The sequence below is a fragment of the Aspergillus nidulans genome, chromosome III, assembly GCF_000011425.1.
Source record: "Aspergillus nidulans FGSC A4 chromosome III".
In the NCBI taxonomy this organism is placed as follows: domain Eukaryota; kingdom Fungi; phylum Ascomycota; class Eurotiomycetes; order Eurotiales; family Aspergillaceae; genus Aspergillus; species Aspergillus nidulans.
The window spans coordinates 1368198-1389823 of record NC_066259.1 but is presented as its reverse complement, the minus strand read 5'-3'; the positions used below and the strand labels follow the sequence as shown (position 1 = coordinate 1389823).

The 21626-nt window shown below is 50.6% G+C and overlaps 9 protein-coding genes and 1 pseudogene across 10 annotated transcripts, besides 2 other annotated features; 4 read left to right on the top strand and 6 right to left on the bottom strand.

Annotated features, from left to right (window-relative positions):
- Window positions 1-13462: part of a sequence feature (contig 1.79 190..209053(-1)) that runs on past the window's edge.
- ANIA_04655 (putative iron-sulfur cofactor synthesis protein (Isu1)) lies at window positions 401-1233 on the bottom strand (the record flags this gene model as incomplete). Its single annotated transcript, XM_657167.2, has 3 exons — window positions 401-735; window positions 793-858; window positions 912-1233. The coding sequence occupies 3 exons, from the start codon at window positions 1231-1233 to the stop codon at window positions 602-604; spliced, it is 522 nt and encodes a 173-aa protein (XP_662259.1). The 3' UTR covers window positions 401-601.
- ANIA_04656 lies at window positions 2805-4038 on the bottom strand (annotated as a pseudogene). The gene has a single exon. A coding segment is annotated over exon 1 (1234 nt).
- Window positions 4719-6202, bottom strand: ANIA_04657 (uncharacterized protein; the record flags this gene model as incomplete). The annotated part of the gene is made up of 3 exons (XM_657169.2): window positions 4719-5193; window positions 5372-5694; window positions 5743-6202. 3 exons carry the CDS (start codon window positions 6200-6202, stop codon window positions 4861-4863), a joined length of 1116 nt encoding a protein of 371 aa, XP_662261.1. The 3' UTR covers window positions 4719-4860.
- Window positions 8341-9312, top strand: ANIA_04658 (SET domain protein; the record flags this gene model as incomplete). Its single annotated transcript, XM_657170.1, has 1 exon — window positions 8341-9312. One exon carries the CDS (start codon window positions 8341-8343, stop codon window positions 9310-9312), a length of 972 nt encoding a protein of 323 aa, XP_662262.1.
- Window positions 10159-12630, top strand: ANIA_04659 (putative AMP-binding enzyme; the record flags this gene model as incomplete). Its single annotated transcript, XM_657171.2, has 6 exons — window positions 10159-10296; window positions 10356-10426; window positions 10500-10620; window positions 10750-11808; window positions 11870-12161; window positions 12240-12630. 6 exons carry the CDS (start codon window positions 10159-10161, stop codon window positions 12353-12355), a joined length of 1797 nt encoding a protein of 598 aa, XP_662263.1. The 3' UTR covers window positions 12356-12630.
- On the bottom strand, window positions 12501-13773 carry ANIA_04662 (uncharacterized protein; the record flags this gene model as incomplete). Its single annotated transcript, XM_657174.1, has 4 exons — window positions 12501-12558; window positions 12639-12671; window positions 13138-13519; window positions 13602-13773. 4 exons carry the CDS (start codon window positions 13771-13773, stop codon window positions 12501-12503), a joined length of 645 nt encoding a protein of 214 aa, XP_662266.1.
- Window positions 13463-21626: part of a sequence feature (contig 1.80 1848..335440(-1)) that runs on past the window's edge.
- On the top strand, window positions 14126-15916 carry ANIA_04663 (spermidine synthase; the record flags this gene model as incomplete). Its single annotated transcript, XM_657175.1, has 3 exons — window positions 14126-15078; window positions 15131-15437; window positions 15500-15916. 3 exons carry the CDS (start codon window positions 14126-14128, stop codon window positions 15914-15916), a joined length of 1677 nt encoding a protein of 558 aa, XP_662267.1.
- ANIA_04664 (protein nudN) lies at window positions 16503-18516 on the bottom strand (the record flags this gene model as incomplete). Its single annotated transcript, XM_050611668.1, has 6 exons — window positions 18162-18516; window positions 17943-18110; window positions 17504-17874; window positions 17362-17455; window positions 16692-17314; window positions 16503-16637 (listed from the first exon to the last, which is right to left on the bottom strand). Exons 1-6 carry the CDS (start codon window positions 18286-18288, stop codon window positions 16503-16505), a joined length of 1518 nt encoding a protein of 505 aa, XP_050467671.1. The 5' UTR covers window positions 18289-18516.
- ANIA_04665 (uncharacterized protein) lies at window positions 18724-19803 on the top strand. Its single transcript, XM_657177.2, has 2 exons — window positions 18724-18780; window positions 18836-19803. Exons 1-2 carry the CDS (start codon window positions 18725-18727, stop codon window positions 19617-19619), a joined length of 840 nt encoding a protein of 279 aa, XP_662269.1. The 5' UTR covers window position 18724; the 3' UTR covers window positions 19620-19803.
- ANIA_04666 (phosphatidylinositol-3,5-bisphosphate binding protein HSV2) lies at window positions 19928-20987 on the bottom strand (the record flags this gene model as incomplete). Its single annotated transcript, XM_657178.1, has 3 exons — window positions 19928-20455; window positions 20510-20866; window positions 20919-20987. The coding sequence occupies 3 exons, from the start codon at window positions 20985-20987 to the stop codon at window positions 19928-19930; spliced, it is 954 nt and encodes a 317-aa protein (XP_662270.1).

Sequence of the window (21626 nt, the reverse complement as noted above, 5' to 3'; positions counted from 1 at the left end):
AAAAAAACGTACAGATTTCCTCTGACGCTACCATCAACTGCCAAATGTGAGAGAGTTCTTGTCGCGCTTATGTCATCTCCCGATCGTACGGTCAGGAGGGAAGCTTCAGGCACCAGCTCGTCATTGATATGGCCTGATCCTTAGTTCTAGGCTTTGGTCTCAGCAGTGGGCTAGACGCCCAAGGTTCTTAATCTGATAAGATTGAACGCTTGTTCTAGATATGCATAAATACGCCCGAGCTGGAGCAGACATCAGATCGATTTTGCCTGCGGCTAAACTGGCCTTGGAATATGCGTTCAGCCCAACCGGTGCAGTCGAGTGGCAGAAAAAGTGACTGGGCTCTTCACCTGGATTCTAGATTAGTAGCGGTAGGTTTTACAGGAGATAAGAAATAAATTTAAAAATAATCATGTTTATTTCTCTTTTGGGAATCTAATGTCATTAACGCCATGAGATATAGAAAAACGACCGTGGACTAAAGTACAACTCCTGAACTAGAATAAAACCCCACCCCGTGCAATCTGGACATCAGGGCTCAAGACTTTTAAACCAGGATATAAATCAACAACTCCCGTCGGCACAAACTATTCACAAATACTCCTTAAGCAGTAGCAGCGGCTTCCTTGGGGATTTCCTTGGCCGTTCCGGAAAGATCGGTAGCCGGGGCGGCTCTCTTTGATCGGTAGTTCTTGATGGCGGCGGTAACGGCATCTTCGGCAAGGAGGGAGCAGTGCACTATTACACCGGCATTAGTCGATGCGAAAGGGAAATGCATGATTTTAAGGGACTCACGTTTAACAGGGGGCAGGCAGAGTTCAGAGGCAATCTGGGTGTTTGAAATCTTGGAGGCCTCCTCCACTATAACTTGTCAGTGGCCAACTCACAGGCTAGGTGATCTGGAATGAACTCACAGGTCTTCCCCTTCAGCAGGGTGGTGAGATAGCTTGAACTAGCGATGGCCGAGCCACAGCCAAAAGTCTTGAAACGAGTCTCGGTGATTTTTCCAGTCGCCTCGTCCACCTGGATGTCGAGACGAATGACATCGCCACAGGCCGGAGCGCCGACGAGGCCGGTACCTACATCGAGAGACTTGCGGTTCAGAGAGCCGACATTGCGAGGATTCGAGTAGTGATCGATCAGTTTGAGTAGGTTAGCTTTCAGACCATAGCCGAGGTTAGGAGAGCTACGTATCTTTCTCATGGTAGGCCCTGACCATGGCAGGGGGGACGACATTGCGTCCGGCAATACCGGGACGGACAGCGCTGGTGAGGCGGAGAGCGGTACGGATTGATTGCATTTTGTTGTAGCGATTTGGTGATGACTGAGTGGTGAGAGAGTTGCAAGAGTAGATTGGAGATGGTGGCAGAGGAGTTGACGTCTTCCGCTTATCAGATGTAAATTTGTGGCGAACGGCGAACGCTGCTTAGGTCAGGTGGACCGGACACAACCTTGGCTTAATAAGGACAAGCGCTTGATGTAATGGGGGTAATTTCCCGACTTGGCGCTCCGAGGCCGAGCTCGGAGCGCTATACGGACAGGAGAGACGTTATATGAACAGGCAGGTATTCTTGACCAACCATAGTATATACTCTACTTGAACAATATATACAAGATACTTCTGTACCTGTATGCCTTGGTCATGGCTTATTATGCCTAATGTTCGTTCGGTACATAAGGTTCAGATTAGAGGCTAGGTTAAGAGAGTAGAGGTGGCGGATAGGTTAGAAAAGGTCTATAAATTCGTAATAGAATAAACGCCTGTCGATATAGAGAGAATGTCTGTGTGTCTAGTCTTGCTTACAGGATCTCCGACCTCCGCGGACAATCTAATAATCCACGCTGACTCGCTGAAGATACGGAGGTATGAGATAGTTAGCTTCGGTCAACTTTCGCCGGCGTCGGAGGCGTCTAGACTCTTCTCCGGCCACTGGCTATGTGATCCATTCTTTTGGTTTGCTGAATAGATCAAGTTGTCTTCCAATCATATAATGAAGTTACTTATCCGCCACATATCGCCTCACTAACCCCAGCTGCAGAAGCCAGCAGCAACCGTGAGAGAATCAAAGTACACAAAAGTGTTACGCCACTTCCTGTAATACTGATTGCACCGTTACCGCCATTACCCCCATTACCATGATCACAACTACCATCAACATTGTCCCCATCACCTTCTGCATCGGCTACAGATGCAATCCCCGCCCTGCTTGTTGCCTTCTCCGGTTCGAACCCCACGCGTGCTGTGGGAAGATCCCAAGCGCTTGATGCCAGAACGGGCGCAACTCCCTCGGAGTCAATGAAAGGCCCAAGACGTACATCATAACTAGCGATAATCCCTCAAGTCAAGTTCGACGGACGGGACTAGACGGGTCGCCTTGCCAACGGCGCTGGTCTCAGCTGCAGCCTCACATTTCCCGTCAACACCCGTGGCTCAGGAGGCGTTAAGGGACGGATTTGGCAGGCTGAAAAACGCCCCTATGCCTCCGTCAATATCCACGTTGAGAGAACCGATGCGGCTGGTATCGATTCCGAGAAGGATCTGAGATTGGAATGTGATACTCAGGGACATGGATGAAACCTCTGTTGTTGCTTCGAAGGGGATTGGTTCGAAAGTCGTGTCCCCGCCGGTGCGACATCAGCTCATGCTCTACACTACCTGGTTCGAGTACTCACAAGCCGGTTATCACATTTTTATTGAAGTTGAGAATCCTGATCAGAATTTGGGAGTTATCAGGGACCTGCTTTATCAGTATCACCTACAAAAACCCTTCCTGGCGACGCTTAATGTAACGTTGAAGCCGTAGGAGAATCCGACGTCCCCTTCAAGGTCTGCTGTGATGATGATCTCCAATCAAAGGGCCAAAGGTAATGACATCTGCTATCTGTATCGGATGTTATACCACTGAGCTACTGAGTCTGGCGGTGCACCTACCTGAAAAGGCGTGAGTCCAATAGCGGGAAGTGCGGCACTGAGATCTAACAGAGGGCCGTCAGACGAAAGTTCAAGCTCAAGCTCAATCTGCGAGAACAGTCGTTTGACTAAGAACTCAATGCTGCTATTGGTGAAGAACCCAATCGACTCGTCCAACTCGAAATCGAAATCGACATCGAAATCGGACTCGTTTTCCTCAGTCTCTCCCACATTGAACTGCCCTTGGGAGAGTTGGATATCACCCTGCAGCGTGCATGTCTTGCACTTCACAACGACGGGCAGATATGGTCTGCACAATCAGCTTTCTGGGAATCGTTAATACCCTGGCACTTACATAAATTCATCGGCGAGTGGATTATCTTCAGATCGGTGTGGTGTATACCAAAGGATTTAGTTCTGGATGAATCAAGCGTGCCGACCTCTGAAGGGCCTGGTGGAAAGGATTGAGGAGCTAATGGAGCGTCTGGCCGTCTAACTCGCGTCGGTCCGCCTTTTTGAATCTCTGAAGAGGCCTTGTGTGAGAAAGACACTCTCGTTGCCGATAATGCTCATGCCAGTTAATCTGAACCTTCTCAAGGCTAACCCTGTTGTCTCGAAATTGACTCCAGTTACTCTAATATATCTTCAGCAGTGACTTCCAGGGACAAGTTAAGTAATGAACGAATCGATGGGCAGAGCGGCCACCTTCAGAATCGCAGCCGGCATGGGAAGTGACGGCAACAAGTTCAGGCGTCTCTGCGATCGCTGGCCTGAAGCTTTCCTTGACAGCAGTAGATACAAATTCCAAGTTTTATCTCGGTTTCCGTGAAAGAGACGCTATCGAGACCAGCGTCCATATCCTCCAACGCGAGGATTGGCAATTGCGATTCCACGTCCAAAGTTGTTGAAAACACTCCCCCGTTTTCAACGCTGTACGCGATATAACCGAAGCTTGCCTTTCGCTTTAAAACAGTGTCGTGTTCTCCTCTAGCCGTGAGTTTTGACGACAAGGCCCCTGCAGAGAGACGCTTTGGCTCTGGGAAACTCAATTCTCGACGGCGGGTTAAGCTTGGCCTACTTGCATGGGAAAGCACAGAGCATAAGACGAGAAGCACAACGAAGGGAACCATCTTCAGTCGAGACTCAAGCTTGCATCAACAACCAAAGCACAACTTATACGATCTCCAATGTCGTGCCAGGGCCATTTGGAATTGGGAACCTCGGTCATATTTATATGTAGAAGACAGCAAACGAGCTAATGTTTTAGAACACGAACAGCAGCTCAGCCGCCAAATCTTGCTCAGCATGTATAGAACGACCACTAACAAAGGGTCCGTTTGCCGTCTACAATGCTTACGAGACCATTTTACCTGCGGCCCCCACTCTGTGAGACTTTGCACCCTGCAAACTGAGGTAAACAGCTAAAAGCACTCAGCCTCATCTTCCATCTGGACCTCAGACTTAACTCCTATAGTGGCCTCTGCCCCTCTGGACTCATACACTTGAAGCTGTAAGCTCTCAGATACGGCCAGGCTGAACGGCGAGCTACACCTGAATTCAGAGTTCTACCTGGTGTCATGTTCAAGATTACCAGCTACTAATGGTTCAGTCGGATTTCCAACCTGTCCGCATTCTTGGTACGATACAGCGTTGACGGATAGTCGAAACGTATTATGATGGTCTTTGAAGAGCCCTTCTTTACCGCAATGTAAGTGACAGGGATTCTCACAAGACCACACAATCCTTCGGCTTCGCGCCGATACGCCGGCACGTTCTGCTGACATTCCGTTGGTGTCAGTATAGTAAGGTCTTGACGGATTCAACAAAGCCGGATTCCCGACACTCTGGTGCACCGCAGTCTCCACCCATTTAGCTTTGTTTCGTCAAAGTGCCTCCACACGATGAGCCTGGCATAATGCAGGGACCAAGACGATGAAGATAGAGAGGACTACCTAGCTGTAGGAAACCCTAAACCGAACATAATCATCAAGACGAGTAGTTCCGTTCTGCATCACTTCACCACTCTCCATCTCTTCTAGATCTCTAATGAACTCATCGATATACTCGCCAGCGGCACTGAGATGGAGGATGCGTCCAATAGCACCATGGATTCTAAGAAGTTCAGGCGAAGGCGGCTCTACATCCCGATTGGGTGTAATGAAGAGGCTAACAGTGACGGGGAGCTTTTCGACCCGGCCCATGCGGTCTGAATCTATGTAGTTAATTCTGTAGGTGTGCGGTTGGGAGTCAACCGGCTCGAATGCAATTTCAAAGTTACCGAATAACTTATGAAGGTCGTGTGTTAAGGTTAATGCGTTCATCGGTCTATCAATATCAACACCATCAATTAAGTGGATGGCGCTAGGATTGAACATTCTTAGGATTCGGTGGGCAATTTGCTTCGGATCTGCCTAAACTACTGTCAGGCAGGGTTGAAAGCTTGGCCATATCATGTCGACTTACAAGTCTCCCTTCACTCCCTCCGCTGGTAATTGACCTAAGGGAGTGGGGCATTATATGCGCAACTTCCAGATACGCCATGATATCGCGTTCTGGTAGTAGTGACTTGCCATCATCATCCTTCACATCACGCCCATCTCGCTTATATCGATTCTGGGCTTCTTGGGCATAGAATTTCCGACTAATAACACATCGGTGGCGGTCACGACGAAGACAGTCTTTTCGAAGGTTCGAAACGCGTTGAGGGGTTCCAATGGCGAGTTCGTGCAGTTTGGACCGGGAGGAGGCAGGGGTAGGTTGAGGGGTTTTAGCTGCTAATGCTTTTACTAAGGATGGTGAGTACTTTTCGTCCCGCGCCTGGTCTAGAAACTTACGGGGTAGGAAGAAATTGTCCACCAGATACTTGGCAAATGTAACGAGACTTTCGCTTAAAGTGCCTTGCTCTTCAGTTGACCAGTTAGAAAAACCAGCAAGGTGTAATAAGATTCGATCAAGACCGATTCCTCCATCCTCCTCGTCAAGTAGATCTTGCCCGGTAAAGGAGAAAAAGAAGCTCAAGAATTCGTCTGTCTCTGAGACTTCGTGTTTCATGAGTCTGATAAGAGTGATCGGTTTATAACCGCTGTCAGTTTCCTGGGAACGCTCAAAGTGCAGAGTAATCTCGTCAAAAATTCGGATCGCGAGGTCACGCTCTTCGGGGGGCAAAGGTTGTGATGAAGGAACGATAACTCCTTCTAGGGATGACGGTGCCGCCGAATTTGAGGTGGATGGGCCATTATTATTACTGACTGGATACGCAGGCTGCTTGCCAGCAAGCATTAAACACCGTTGCATTCCTCCATTATTGTGTGGAGTGAATGGGTAAAGGTTGGCGGAGCTGACAAGTTGGTTTCGGATTCGGATTAACTGCTAACCGCGGTCACATCTGGCTGTGCTGACTAAGGTCCATAATACGCCCAGGTTCCCTTTCTCCAAGATGGGGGCTCAAATAGGAATGAAAGTGCCTGGGCCGCTGGGAATTGCGACCACAGTGCTTTTTGACATCGCCGGCGGCTATTGTGGAAACTATATGGTACAAACGGTGGTGGAAAACTTTGAGTTCCTTAGCCGTGCAACCGATCCTGAAGTTGAAACAGCATATGTCAAGATCAAACAGCAGCTGTCCAGCGTTGGTTTGGAGCCTGACCCGTCGTTGTCCAAGAGGGAAGTTGTCGAGACCATGTTCAAAACAACCTCCGAACATGCCATGCCATTTCCAGTGCGAATGCTGGATGATGTGGCTACTGCGATAGTGGAGTATGCCCAGACTCTAAGCACCCTGGAAAGTCTCGCGCCGGAAGCCCTTGAAACATTCGTGGAGCTGCTGCGTTTCGCGGTCCAGGAACAAGGGCAATCTGGCATAACAGCGTCCACTTAATCAGAATCCTGTCCCTCTAGTCGAGTTCATGTACTGTTTAGTTTGGTTTCTGCATAATTATCAACTATTTGGGGCCGGTTAAGGAGGCTTAGTGAATAATTGACGAATATAAACTAAAAAGTATGGAAAGTCGCTGCAAGGTCTTGATAAAGCCTTTCAAATAAGGTCCTGTCCTTGTTCGGTGACAGATCTGTAGGTCTCGCATTAGATCCTGGTTACGATCTCGGTTACGTCATACTTCTTGCATGGCATAACGTTATTTAATTTGTTTCAGTCATTTTACAGCCCACGTGATTGAAATCACCTGTCTGGTATTGTATCATTTCGTCTCGAAACGAAGCCCATAGCGCTCTAAATCAATATAGGCTTAGTGTGTCTTGGCGCATTAGGGTTCAGGACAAGCATTCTTTGTCTTCTGATGGGAAGCTGAAGGCGCTTCCCACTGTATCAAACTGCACCACTTATCTCCAACTCTAGCCTACTCTAGTCCTACTGTTCTGCGTAGGGCATCCACCATGATGATTTTTTCTAGCCATTCACGTACCTCTCCACCGTAGGCGCGGCTTGGATTTGATTAGCGTGCGGGCTATGTCCTACAACCCATCATTCGGCTAACCCATTATTCCAAACACCATGTTTGTGCATCAACCTCTACGACCGTTTGTGTATGCGCTCTCTGCCTGTGGCACGGGATTGCGTATTCGAGCCCCAACGTTACGAAAGACAATTGTTCCGTTCCTCAAGCCGTGGTCGTCGGGGTAGTACTAGTATTCGGTACAGTTCTCTGGTTTGGTGTGGTTTCACCGCTCCTGGACGCTGTTCGTACGTGTCTTAGGTTTGAACTGGAATCTGGTCTGTTTTATATCATCCGCGGTCTTTGCCACGCTCGAGCGTAAGTCCGTATCTGTGCTCGCTTTCGTTTCTACCCGGAGATACTCAGATCTATCAAAATCGGCGGAGGATTCTTTCGACTACGTTGGAGGACTCCATTCTCATTAGTCCGCGCATAACAACGCTCAAAGTAGGGACAATACCTGTAAACAGGGCCGGAGCCCAGGGCTAGTTTTCCGGCTCTGTTGGGCATAATCTTGCTATATATGAGGCTAGTCATTTTGACTGTGCCGACGGATGTGATGGGCGAAATTGATTTCGCTGAGATGGAGTGGCCATGAGTTTTTGCCGACAGTGAAATGCAGGCTTCCAATTGACGACGACGGAATTCATTTGGCGTCAAAGTAAAATACCTGCTTGGCTTGCTGTTCTAGCCTAAAGCAGCGCTATCACGATGGGTATGCCTGCATTTTGAGACTTCTCAAGCGTTGAACAAATGATTCACTCTGACAATCGCACAACGTAGAAAGTGGGTGGAAGGGCTGAAACACCTGAACAAAGACTGCCACAAAGGTTCCTGGTGATTTGAAAAGTCAGCATTCAGAGCGCGCTGCTGAGACGGCTATTATTAGTATCTAATCATGGCCACATATACTTGATTTTCCTATTCCAATAATCTTATTTCGTGTCCCAGTCACCGTTCCACTTGCTAAGATCAGCCACCATGTCTGTAAGAAAGGAAATACCAAGGTCCGTACCCGACACAACGTCGCTAGATCGAAAGCGACCTTGCGAGGATACATCCAAAGACGAAGGAGACTGCTTCGACTTCAAGAGACGGCGAGCCATTCTCGCAAAATACCCACAGCATGTCCAGAACCAAGTCACCCAACTAGTGGCTGAAATTCTTGCCTCGATATACTACCACATCAACTACGTCTGCATAGTACGCGCCATCTGTAGATTCGAAAACAAAGCGGAACACGTCGCATATTACCGGCTGCAGTACTCAGAGAGCGCCAACCTACTCGATCTGCTGATCGGGCAGATCATAGACCCCGAGCGCTACCAGGGGTCCGATCCAAGAGGAACAGTTCACCGCATGGGAGAGTTCGTCGTTCTGTTCGGATGGAAGATGCTCTCGGTTTGCATGACCGCTGAGGGCTTTCGGCGTGCGGTGCGAGAGATCCGACACCGCGAGATCTGGGGGGAGCTCCTGGACAAGATCCGCGTGAATCAATGGAGCCTTGAAGTGTTTGCGCGGTCCCGCAATCTCGACTGGCGCGGACAGCTGCTCAAGTACGCGCACTTGGGCATTCCCCGGCTCGATGCAGAGTTACGTTCCCATCGGAAGATGTGGTCACAGCACCCGCATCATGTCGTGCAGTCGATCGACAAGAAGCTCCGACGACCCTGGTTCAAGGGCGAGATCCAGATTCACGTCGACAAACCCGTCTTTGACCCCGACTCAGAGAACTGGAAGGCCAAAGGACAAACGACAGACCCGACGCTGCGCAGACCTGAAGACGGCGACTGCGATCTCTGCGGGCTGGGTTCCTGCGACTGCGAGATCGATTTCTCCGCGGGGAGTCTGGTTGAGCTCGTTGAGCGGCCGCTGACGGGGACGGGCGTTCGGACGCTGACGAGCTTCAGGGAGGGCGATATCCTCGGCCAGTTTATCGGTATTTATCGGTGAGATCCAGCCGACGGACTATGACGGTGATGAAGTCTATGCACTGACCCATGTATCGAAGGTGGATATGGAGGAGCCGCTTGCGATTATTTCGCCAAAGAAGTATGGGAACTGGACGAGGTATATGGCGCATTCGTGTAATGCGTCATGTGAGTTTCGCGCAAGGACCGTTGGCAAACATACTGTGATGACCGTAGAAGCGAAAAGGAATATCGTTGCTGGCGAAGATATCACGGTTAACTATGGGGCCGAGTACTGGGAGAACAAGCAATGCATGTGTGGGGAGGTGGATTGTTTGAGTAAGGAGGCTGTTGGGAAAGAATAGTGTTTATTCTCTATACCAAATCAGCCTGTTTTCGTTTCCCCCCTTATTCCTCTTCTATGCTTCTCTATTTGTTTTTACTATACATTACCCTAGCCTCTAGTAACAGACCTATAGCATGATATTCTAGAGCAAGGGGCGTGATCAGGCTACTCTGTATACTAACCCCGCATTTCGGCAATCCCCGCTCCATGTCCACCCCCAGAGTCTCGTCTCGTCTCCTCCTCCTCTACACCTCCCCTATCCTTCGTTACTCCTGAAACTTGACACATCACTGGTCTTACTCCTACTATCCTTATCGGCTTGCTTCTACTGAGCATCCATTAGTTGTGCTGGCATTGCTTCCTTCAGCTCTTGATCAGTATCCGCCCAGAGTGCGGAGTATACTGTATCTCCATCCCTTGTTGCACACAACGAGAAACACTGGGCGCCGCAGTGGATTATCCAGGTAATTATCCAGGTCCAATATCGTTCATAAGTCTGTCAGTAGGAAAGTACTATGGAACGGACCTCCAAGCAATAACACAATGTTTCGAGCCATGTATTGCCCCAGCCGTGTCCTGTGCGGCAGAACACCGAGACTAGCCGACCGGTCCCTCTTGCAGTCGCTGTCATTGACTCGACGCGGTTTACTTACACAAAGCTATGCGCGCGGTCCAACAGAGGTATGTACTGAAACTGGGATTCCGACTTTCCGACTCTATGCTCCTGCTGACACTTCCAGCCTCCGCTATTCGAAACCACAATTGGAGAGCACTTTGCTAAAATCGTCCAACAGTATGGAGACAGGACAGCGTAAGTCAGTCTTGTTTCGAGTCAAACAGCCAGACTAACGAGCTAGTGTTGTTTCCAAACATCAAAATAACAGGGTCACCTACTCTGGCCTCGACGCTAAGAGTAATGCACTCGCACGAGGACTGCAATCCGTGGGCGTCAAGAAGGGAGACCGTGTTGGAGTGATGCTGGGGAACTCGATGGAACATGCGACTGTATGTCATGCAATGATAGCTCGATGTGGCAGAAGCTGACGGGAATAGGTGACCTATGCACTGTTCAAACTGGGGGCGGTCCTGGTAGGCACATCGGCTGAATAATTCTAGACGAAACTGACATCCCAGGTGCCAATCAACCCCTCCTTCAATGCAACTCAGGTCGTCGCGGCCCTGAGCCATCTAGGGACAAGCCACCTGATTATAAGCACCGAGTCCAATCTGCCCAGGAAGCAACCACGCAGCAACATCCCTCTCCTCCGCCACCTAGTCCAGGACCTCTACGCGTCCAAGCTCGAGTCCGCCGTCGTTCCAACGCTGCAGAAGATCATCCTCGTCGACAACTCCACGGACCGCATCAACACCAACAGCTCCCTCTTTTCCTTCAAAGCCCTGACCCCTTACAAGTCCATCACGTCCCTCAACCCTGCGGACGGTGCTGCGCTCCCTGAGCAGAACTTGACTCCCAATGAAATTGTTAACATCCAATTCACCTCCGGCACCACCGCCATGCCCAAGGCAGCCTGTCTAAGCCACCGCTCCATCCTGAACAATGGCGCCCAGATCGGCGACCGCATGCGCCTCTCGCCAGCCGACACAGTCTGCTGTCCGCCGCCCCTCTTTCACTGTTTCGGCTCCGTCCTGGGCTACATGGCTACAGCGACGCATGGGTCGGCCATTGTTTTCCCCGCAGAAGCTTTTAATGCCAGGGACACCCTACGCGCCGTCCAGGAAGAACAGTGCACAGCCCTCTACGGTGTGCCAACAATGTTTCTCGAAGAGCTCGGGCTCCTGGAATCAGGCCAGGTCCCACACAAGGGATTTGAATATCTCCGTACCGGCATAGCGGCAGGAAGCAGTATCCCCGCTGAACTGATGAAAAAGCTTCACAAGACGTTGAATCTAACGGAACTGACAATCTGTTATGGCATGACGGAGACGAGTCCCGTGTCTGCAATGACAACGACAGATGACCCAATTGATAAGAGAATCAATACCGTCGGACGTCTGATGCCGCATGTTGAGGCGAAGGTCGTTGATCCGCTCGACCGTAACAAGATTCTCCCTATAAATTCTCGCGGTGAACTCGCCGTGTCTGGATACCTGCTTATGAAAGGATACTGGGGTGATCCGGAGAAGACGGCGGAGGTGATGCTGAAGGATAAAGACGGGAAGGTTTGGATGCATGTATGTCTTTCCATCACCCGATCCACCTGCTCAAAAGACCTAACCCAGGGATACCGTCTAGACCGGCGACGAAGCAACTATTTCGCCAGACGGCTACGTCACCATAACCGGGCGTATTAAAGACCTGATTATCCGTGGCGGCGAGAACATACACCCACTTGAAATTGAGAACTGTCTCTTGACCTTCCCCGGTGTCGCGGATGTCTCTGTTGTGGGGGTCCCCGACGCCCATTATGGCGAGGTCGTGGCGGCTTTTGTGATATGGAAACAGGCGCATCAGAATACGGAAGAGCAGGCAGAGACGGGAGAGAAGCTGAGGAAGTTTGTAAGGGAGAAACTGAGTGCGCATCTTGGTAGGTCGCTATTTTTCTTTCTTCTGATCTTCAGGACGCTGGGTTTGATTCGGGCGGTGCTGATACTTTTGCGCATAGTGCCGAAGTATATATTCTTCCTCGAGCCGACGGATTCATTCCCGAAGACGGCAAGTGGGAAGATCCAGAAATTTAAGCTTAAGGAGACAGCGATCAAGCTTTTGGGTGGGCACTGAGAGCAGCATCTCAACAAATCAGCAACCTGCTAGGACGTGCTGGAGTTGCTCTAATGTTCCATAATAGGTTGCACGAGGTATATGCTACTAAAGCAATCATTGTTATGGTTGCGGAGTGGAGATTATCTTCTTTTCTTTTGGGGCCCTACGGTCGAAGCCGGGCTCGGCCGTAGACGGCTATAATTTTCGGTTGATACCAGATTCTGATCCAATATATAGCATCTAGCCAGCTATAGAGATAGAATCATGAAGACCACCCATGGACATACCTAGTTCAACATACCTAACCGATACGGTAGCTAAGTGTTTCAGGCGACTGTATTAAGTCGATCATCGACTTGTTATGGCTTTAGAGGTACTCGGCTTGTGCGAATTGCAGGATCTCAAGGGTCTGCTGATACAGACATGGCTCAGAGTACACCGCTCATAACACCGTGAATCATACTTCACACCGTGTTCTTACATCGGCAAAAGCTTTGGCTATACCCGGGCCCTCTCAGCATTTTCGTGGCTGTTCCTCAAGAACGGTCAGCTGGCTAGTGCAACAGTTGACACCGGGCGGGTGATAAGGACGTGCGTAGAGCCTTGGGCGGACCGTCAAGGGGGGTGGTTTCCAGGAACCAGTAACAAAGGATTAGCTGAAGAGCGGCTGGTTAGAGCGTAGGGGATGTTCGCGGACTGGCCGCGGAGGAAGGGTAGATATCATGCTTCAGAAATCCTGAATCCCAGTCTCTCCCGTCAACCTGTTTCTCACATCCCCTTCCTCTTCCCCTTCAACGCACCATTCAGGCTCCTCTTCATCAAAATACCTCTCCTGTTCCTCATTCGCATCATCAAGATCCTCATTCCCATCTACAGTCGAATAATCAAAGTCTGTGTCCTCTCCCCTCAGAAAACGCATCGTCATTTCCCAACGCCACGCCTTCTCTCCTTCCTCCTTGCTCGCCGGAATCTCATCGCGGTCCTCCGCCAAAATCTCCCCGTTCGGCCCGCGAGTGTACGAGAACAGTGAGCGCGGATCCGGGTGATTTAGCGCATCCATTTTCGCTTCCGATCGCAGCAGGTCGGCTTGGAGGACGCCGGAGAAGCCCTTTGCACGTCCTTCGGCTTCACGCTCGGCGGGCGTTTGGAAGCGTCGGATTAGACGGTCGTAGAGTAATGGGTCTGGTACTCAGTATTAGCTCTCCTCTGAGCGGGGCGAAGAATCAGCTGAGAGATGAAGATGAGATGAAGCGGAGGTGCGGACCGGCTAGCTCGAGGTCTGCAGAGAAGTACTCTGGGTGCAGGTCTAACCAACGCTTCCGCCGGTTTTTCTTTTGCGTCGCAGCGGGGATGGGAGGAGCATGGTTTCGGCTGGTTTGGTCGAAAGCTCGGCTCTCGTCATTCTGTATGCCGGTTCCCATTGGGAAAAGAGGCATGGTTGATGATATTGTTGGATTGTATTGTTGGATTGCGGGGTGAAGATGGTAGTGGTGGTGATGATGCGAGGTGCGGTTGATGAGAGTCGGAAGCGGGCGGCAATACCGTACAGTCTTTTAGGGATTTGTTTCCACACTGCGTCAATCAGAATTCGAGCGCTCAGGCGAAGCTGTCAAGATATCACGCTTCAGCGCATTAGTGTCTGCAAATAACTGGCTGGAAGAGGAAATGTAAGAGACCCCTGTCGTTTCACCTGTCTTGGCATATAACTTGGCAGATCTCTACCTAATGTCCACGGTCCAACTGACACCTGTTAGGAGCTCTGTCTGCGCCTGATCACCAAATAGTAACATGGCGCCATTCAGGAGCATCTATGAGAAAGATGCTACCAAGAAGCTGGTAGTCGGAGCAGCCTTATTGGTGCTTGCGGCTTTCTACTCCTACGTCTTCCTGTTGACGCTGGCCCCAGTCTATGGGTCAACTCCGTCGCACATCTTCCACGGCTACGGCGTCGGCATCGCAGGCGTAGCAGGCTGGTTCTCCAAGGACATCGTCGACCGGGTGTCTGGGCGCAAGGCGATCTACGCTATCCCTGTGCTGGCCTTCTTTCTGCCTGTTGTCCAGTACTTTGTCTCCCAGCAGAGCTCGGCGCTGGGAAATCCTGCTGGCCCAATCTTCACCGAAGTACTGGCGTTATACCCGCTGGTTCTGCTCTCTGTGGCTTGTGCGGGCAAATTGGTGCAGGCAGGCTTGAACCTCCAACGACATGGCGATCTGGTTGCGGAGCATATCCCTCTACTGGGATCGTATGTCATCTACTCTGCCGGCGAGCACTTGATCAAGGCCTTCTTGTCAAGGTTCATTGGGTCGACTGTGCTGCTCAGCCGCGCGGGTCTTCAGATCTTGATTGCAATCTTTTACGCGGCAGCCGTTCCCTCTAAGGCTCTCCTTCTAGCTATCCCTGCTTTTCTTTTCTCTGTCACTTCAAACACGCACCTGCCGTTGGGACACACGACTACAGCCCTCAACAACATCATCGCCGATGATGGATTCGCTCTTGTCGCCCGTCAGGATTCCACAACGGGGTATATCTCCGTCCTCGACAATCTTGAGGATGGCTTCCGCGTCATGAGATGCGACCACAGCCTCCTTGGTGGCCAATGGATCAAAAAGCGCCCCAACTACACCCCTCCCGCTGTCAAGGACCCTATCTACGCTGTGTTTACTATGCTGGAGGCCGTGAGACTCGTCGAGACAGCGCACGGTATACCACGTGCTGACGCAGGAAGTAACGCGCTCGTCATGTAAACTTTTCCCCCATGGCTTCCGCTGACAGAAGACACTAACGTTTCACAGTGGGCTCGGAATTGGCACAACCCCTGGCGCGCTGATAAGCCACGGAATCGACACGACCATCGTCGAAATCGACCCGGTTGTCCACAAGTATGCTCTGCAGTACTTCGATCTCCCCGAAAACCACACCCCTATCATCGAAGACGCGCGGGCCTTCGTCCAGCGCAGCCGAAACGCACCCCAACCCAAGCAGTACGACTACATTGTCCACGACGTCTTTACTGGTGGTGCAGAACCTGTTGAGCTCTTCACGTATGAGTTCATTAGTGGTCTACACGCACTCTTGAAGGATGACGGCGTTATTGCCATTGTATGCCTCCCCCAACACCTCAAAACCTTCTAAATATACGCAGGATAACTAACCGACTGAAGAATTATGCCGGCGACATCTCTCTCTATTCCACGGCCCTCTCCATCCGGACCATAAAATCCATCTTCCCAACCTGCCGTCTCTTCCGTGAAGCCGCGGCCCCGGAAATCGGGCCCGACTTCACAAACATGGTCATCTTCTGCACGAAATCCCGTGGTGCGCCTATCACCTTCCGCGACCCCGTTCCCGAGGACTTCCTGGGCAGCCGCTTCCGGTCCCGTTACCTGGTACCAAAGCATGAGGTCGACGCGGCGCAATTTGATAATGTCGGGTTAGAGGACGGTCCTCAAGGTCATGGGCGCAGGGTTCTAGTGGATAAAGAGGTTGGTCGCTTACATAAGTATCAGGATCGCTCGGCGCTGGAGCACTGGGGGATTATGAGGACTGTTTTGCCGGATAGGGTCTGGGAGGGGTGGTAGATGTGTTTTTCCTGACCCAGGGCGAAAGTGGAGGTGTGGGTGTCGCAGAATGATTTGGTGGTGGCTGTAAGCTTGATACTGTTCGTGTTTGTTTTGATATATATACATATCCCCATTTCATCTTCTAAATAGAGCATCAACAAGAATGAAGTAACTACGCCTACAATTGGATTTAAGTCATCATGCAGCGTAAGCAAAAGAAAATAATTGTGATTATTGTCATTGAAATGCCTCTGAATCTTGAGTCTCAAAACCACAGCCAACAACCCCACCATTCCCATGAAAACGTACTCAAAAAGGTATCTACGCTAACCACTGCATAATCAAAAGGAACTTAAAAAGATACGTACTGGGGCGGGGTATGTACTTCAACGCATAAGTGAAATGTACCAAATTGCTGGCCGGCCGTTCCCTGAACCTGACCTAGCCTGACAAGTCCCACAAAAGCGAGCCATTGTTTGCAATGCAGCGAGAGAGATGGAACCAAATGAGTCCAAATCAACTCCGGTGTAGATCCAACTAGAAGAGGGTTGAGGATGAGCGCAAGGGCATATATTATCCGATTGTGTTATAATAGCGAAAGGCTTCAGGCTCCGCGGGGACTGCCCCCGGGTTTTTTAACCAAACCTGCAAAGAAGTTCGCTAGTGCTTGATTGTTTGCTTTTTCATCCCCGGGTGAAGAAACGGGGTCTTTGCGCTGGGAGCGGCTGGCTTCCCGGTCCTGCATTCAAGTAATTAGCGTCGATCGCGTTCCCGAAAAAGCTTGGCACCTTACCTTCAGCTTCTGGAGCATGTCATCGGCGTCAACTTGAATACCGCCCATGTTGAACTGTACAGGGCCTATATGCTCGTTGACCCGGCTGTTATCCTCTAACGGGGACATCTCCAACTGAGGGGTCTTCTTGGCTGCGCGGTCTTTCTCATCCTCAATCTTCAGCTGCTCCAAGACCTCCAGCTGTTTGGTGAGGAAACCTTGCATATCTAATGTCTCGACCTCAATCTTGTTCCCACTCTGTTGGCTTCCTGGGTATGACAGTGAGGTGTTCCGCTTGGGATCCTTGATCGTCTGCTCGTATATCTTTACGGCACTGGTCCCATCGTCTTCTTCAGAAGAACCATCGTCCTGGGCCTCATCATTCCTGTCACTGAGTGGCTCAGGCGGATCCTGAATCTCGATAGACCAAGCTGTCGAAATACCCTCCAAGTTAGACCCTTCTCGGATGACTCGGATTTTCGCCCATGAATCCCAGTTCGTCGGTATCAGAATCTTGTCACGCTCGATGAAATTGGCTTTGAGAGATAACTTCTTTAGGAGAGAATGTATACCGAGAGAGGAATGCAGTACGCTGTGAAGGTTGTTTGCATGAAAGGGCTTGGTGTATATCAGAGACGCGCCATCTACAGTGGGTTAGAATAGATCAAATTCCATCGTTGGGTTTCTGTACGTTTTACCAGCAACGTCCTCATGAATTGGTGGATAAAATCAAATTCGTCTTCGCTCCAGCCGTGATCCCGCTCCAGTTTCTCCATTTTGTCGGTCTGCGCGCGTTAGCAATGGCCCGACATTAGGTTCTGTGAATGACGTACCCCTTGGCAGACAACACATAGAGGTACCCCGAGCCCTTCATCCCACTCCCCAGGGCCTATGATTGCCGATCCGGAGCTAGTCGCTTGGGATCCAGTAGAGCTGGTATCTATCCCCTTCTTCCGCTCTCTCCACTGCGTCATATTTTCTTCCATCACAACCTTGGTCTCGTCGTCAAGTGAAACAAGTACGTGGCGCAAAAGGCGGACCCATTCCCTCAGTCGCCGTACCCAAGTCCACGGATCTGACCAATCAAGGAGAATAACGACAGAGGTTTCGGGGATGGACTGCGGCGTCAAAAGCGGTTTGAGGAGAGGTGCAAATGATAATGAGGGCTCGGAAAGGAGGTATGCAGAGACGCGCGCCAATGTATCTTGTCACAGTCTTAGCATCCGTTATCACTCCCATTGCGGGTAGGCAATTCTGTGTCTGCCGACATACCTTCCTGGTCCGCATCCAACACATCTAGGTACGTGTAGCCTAGGGCGAATTGATTCGCAACAGGTGGCACTTTCCCTTTTCCTTTTCGCTTCTCGTTCGATAGACTGGAATCCAAGGTGTCTGCAGAGTAGGCTTCTAGGAACTCTCGCTGGCTCTCCGGTGTGCCTCCTAAACAAGGCGGAGTTAGCGACGACCCGAAACTCAGAAGAGCTGTCGCACCTAGTATCAACAGATTCTTTTCCGGTAAGCGCTTTCCAGTCGCAGCGCTATCCAGCATGGAAGACCAGATGTTCTTCTTCAGCCCATCTTTACTGGACACCGTGCTGGATCTTTTTGACGTAGACATCGTCTGTCCGAGACTGACCAGTCTTAGCTAGCGCAGACCATCCAAACCTTCTAGGTAAGATTTCACAGCTCCAGCGAATCTCACGCGTTGTTCAAGGCGGAGGAACGGGGGTGTCGGCAAACAGAGTGGAAACAGAGCGGTTCAAAGAACGTGTTCTGAGATTATGCTAGCGGAGATTGTAAGTTAGCGTACTATGAGCGTAGATTCTGGTGTAGTCAGATGTTCGGGGCGTCATGTAGTAAATAGTATTAAAATCAACAAGTTCAGCATCGCGCCAGCGGGTGTTATTCTATGTCCTCTCTCCTGAGGATCCACCTACCCAAATATCCCATCTCTTTTGGGAAGGTAAAGTCACGTGATGAGAGATACCCGCGGAAGCTATCGATTGGCCAACATCAGAGATCAACGTTTCTTTCTACTACAGACCACAGATAACATGAACAATATTCGCCAAGTCCAAGCGCTGAACAAGCGCGAGCTAGAGCATGCCGTGTATGTATATACCTCCTTTTGCTTGATGTGCAGCTCCTAATATGGCCGTTTCCAGTCCCCCGGAAGCTTCCTGGCACGCGGATTATCGAGACACAGCCTACATCTACATCGGCGGCCTTCCCTTCGATCTCTCAGAAGGTGACATCGTTACCATATTCTCGCAGTATGGTGAGCCGGTACACATAAACCTAGTACGCGACAAAGAAACGGGGAAGAGCCGAGGGTTTGCTTTTCTCAAATATGAAGACCAGCGGAGTACCGACCTCGCAGTTGACAACTTGGGTGGAGCGACGGTTCTCGGCAGGGTACTACGTGTGGACCATACGAGATACAAAAAGCGCGACGAAGATGAGGATACAAATAATGTTGCCAAGTTATTGGGCGAGACGGCTGGTAAAGAGGCTGACGGCGATACGGACGATGAGGGAAGAAGACGAAAGAGAGGACATAGCGGAGAGAGGGACCAACCCAGGCGCCAACTTCTAAAAGAGGAGATTGAATTAGAGGAGCTGATAAGGAATCATGACGATGAGGACCCTATGAAGGAATATCTCATTGAGGAGAAGAAAGAAGAAGTGGCCCGAGCTCTGGAGAAAGAAGCAAGAAAAGAGAGATCTTCGCGACGGCGCGAGTCTAGCCGAGAGAGACCAAGTCGTCATTCCCGACACCATCACCGCCACCGCCGACATAACGATGATAGATCGCGTTCCAGAGAAAGAAGCAGCCGCGACTACAGAGAGCGAAGCCGACGAGATAGGTCTTACAGGGACAAATCTCCGGAACGCTCTCGATCCCCTGCGCCCCGCCATGACCGAGATAGACATGATCGTCGTCGGTAAGAGTGAACATGACAAGCCAAGCGAATAATAGGACTGCTGCGTGCGGAATATGTTGCCGAACTCATTGGCGTTCAGACCCGATATCTACTGCCGGACTTTAGGGCTGGAGCTAGACTGATAGTAGAACCAGTACGGCCGCCCGTATTCTCAGTCTCGCACGTTGTTGAGAATGACTGCTCACTTGGGTGATGTCGCCATTGCTAAAGAATTCAATCGGTAGCGGTTGTCGCCGGAATTATTTAGTTGACATTGTCGGATTGCGTTGCTATCTTGTCGCACGTTGAGCATGTATGCCACCGACGTCTCCGTCAGCTCCCGCTTCCCAGATATTTCTTCCAGCCTTCTCTTATGCAGTGTTTCTTCCCTTCTTCGTCGTCACGGAGAACGAATTTTTCCCACCTGCCATCACTACCAGAGCCAACGACTAGTATGGTATTATCGTTCGACCAACCTATTACACCTTTCGGAGGTCGTCCTAGTACTGTGCCCAACGGGGGTGCATATGTGGGTCCTGGCTCTTCTTCTCCCAGTTCAAAATGTGCACTTGCGAATGAATAGACGTCAGAGAACACTCTCGGGAGCAGCGGTATCTTTCCAAGTATACCCCATTTCTTGTTCACTCCGTCGTCAGATGAAGATGCTTGCTGGTTGCTGTACGGGGCGTTGCGGGGATGTGGGAGGTTAAAAACATGGAGGGTAGACTTGTCAGATGTCACGGCTAATAGGTTGTTTGATGGCGAGATGGCAAGTGAGAATATAATAGCATGATCCACTCCGCGCCGAAGTTCGGCCATTTTTGCACAGTTGCTCGTAGCAAATATTCGCACCAAAGTGCCCTGCGACCAGTAGTTAGCGGAATTGAGTGCTGGCCGGATTCAAGGAGGGATTACCGCTTCGCTGGCTGTCGCAAGCACCTCTCCATCGGGACTCAAAGCCATGGCACGTAGTGGTGTACTGTGAGCAGGTATGATGCTAACATTCCCCGTTTCCAGTTCAACAAGTTGAACTTGCCCTGGAGACCGACCAGGAAATGCCAATACCTTCTGTCCCAGACATGCCAGCCCCAAAGGATTATCCGTGGTCTCGAAAACCGCTAGCTTCTTCGGCGGAGAAGAGAAGACAAACGTATGAATGCTATTGAGTAGCGCAACGACGATACGTGACTTGGATAACCGGACGCCGAGAACGGATGTACGGAACTCGAGAGTGATGACGACCTTTTGCTTTGCGTCGTCCCAGATAACCAGCTGTGATTATGCCGTCAGCAGAGCCCGTATGTGTACTAGAAGGCCAGCGCACCTTGTTCTGTGGAAACTTCGGTTGCCTGCCGCCGCCAACAAGTGCGAGGTAGTTTGACTGTCCAAGCATGACAGCAAGGCCTATCCCGGCGCCGAAGTCTAGAAAGCTCCGCGGTCAGTGTCAATGCGCTCGGTAGTTGTAAGAAAGCAACGTTGGTAGAGATGTGCATACTCCTAGACACCTTGAGCTCGCATGGGTTGGCCCTATAGACTTCATGGCCTCAGTATTGGGGTTGAGATCCCATATATATAGGTCGTAGCTCAACCTACCGCAGAACCCGGTATCGAGGCCGACTGAGAAGCAAGTATTGTCACTATTGAAGCTCGCCGACAGGGACCCCGGGCCTTTTGAGTCATCGATGATTTGCCTCGTATTCATCTTAATGGTGGGGTATGTAGGACGCAGAGTTGGTAGATGTCCAAGTTGGATAAGAGGTTAGGAGTCTGGAGATATCAAGGAGATCGACCGCTCCGCTGACCTTATTCGGACTTGTCGTCCCGGATCCACATGGCGCTAAGCCTTCCATGGCATCATCTGCTTCTGCCCCGCGAGCCTCAAAATTCTCTTATGAGGTTTTCGTCTATTACTATAAATTGGGCACTTTGCTCTTTGACCCTGTTGGTCTGTAGACTCACTGTCTACGGTCCTGTTGGTTTTTCTTCGTAGGGTACGCTTCAAATTCTATGCCACTAGTACGACTGGACCAAT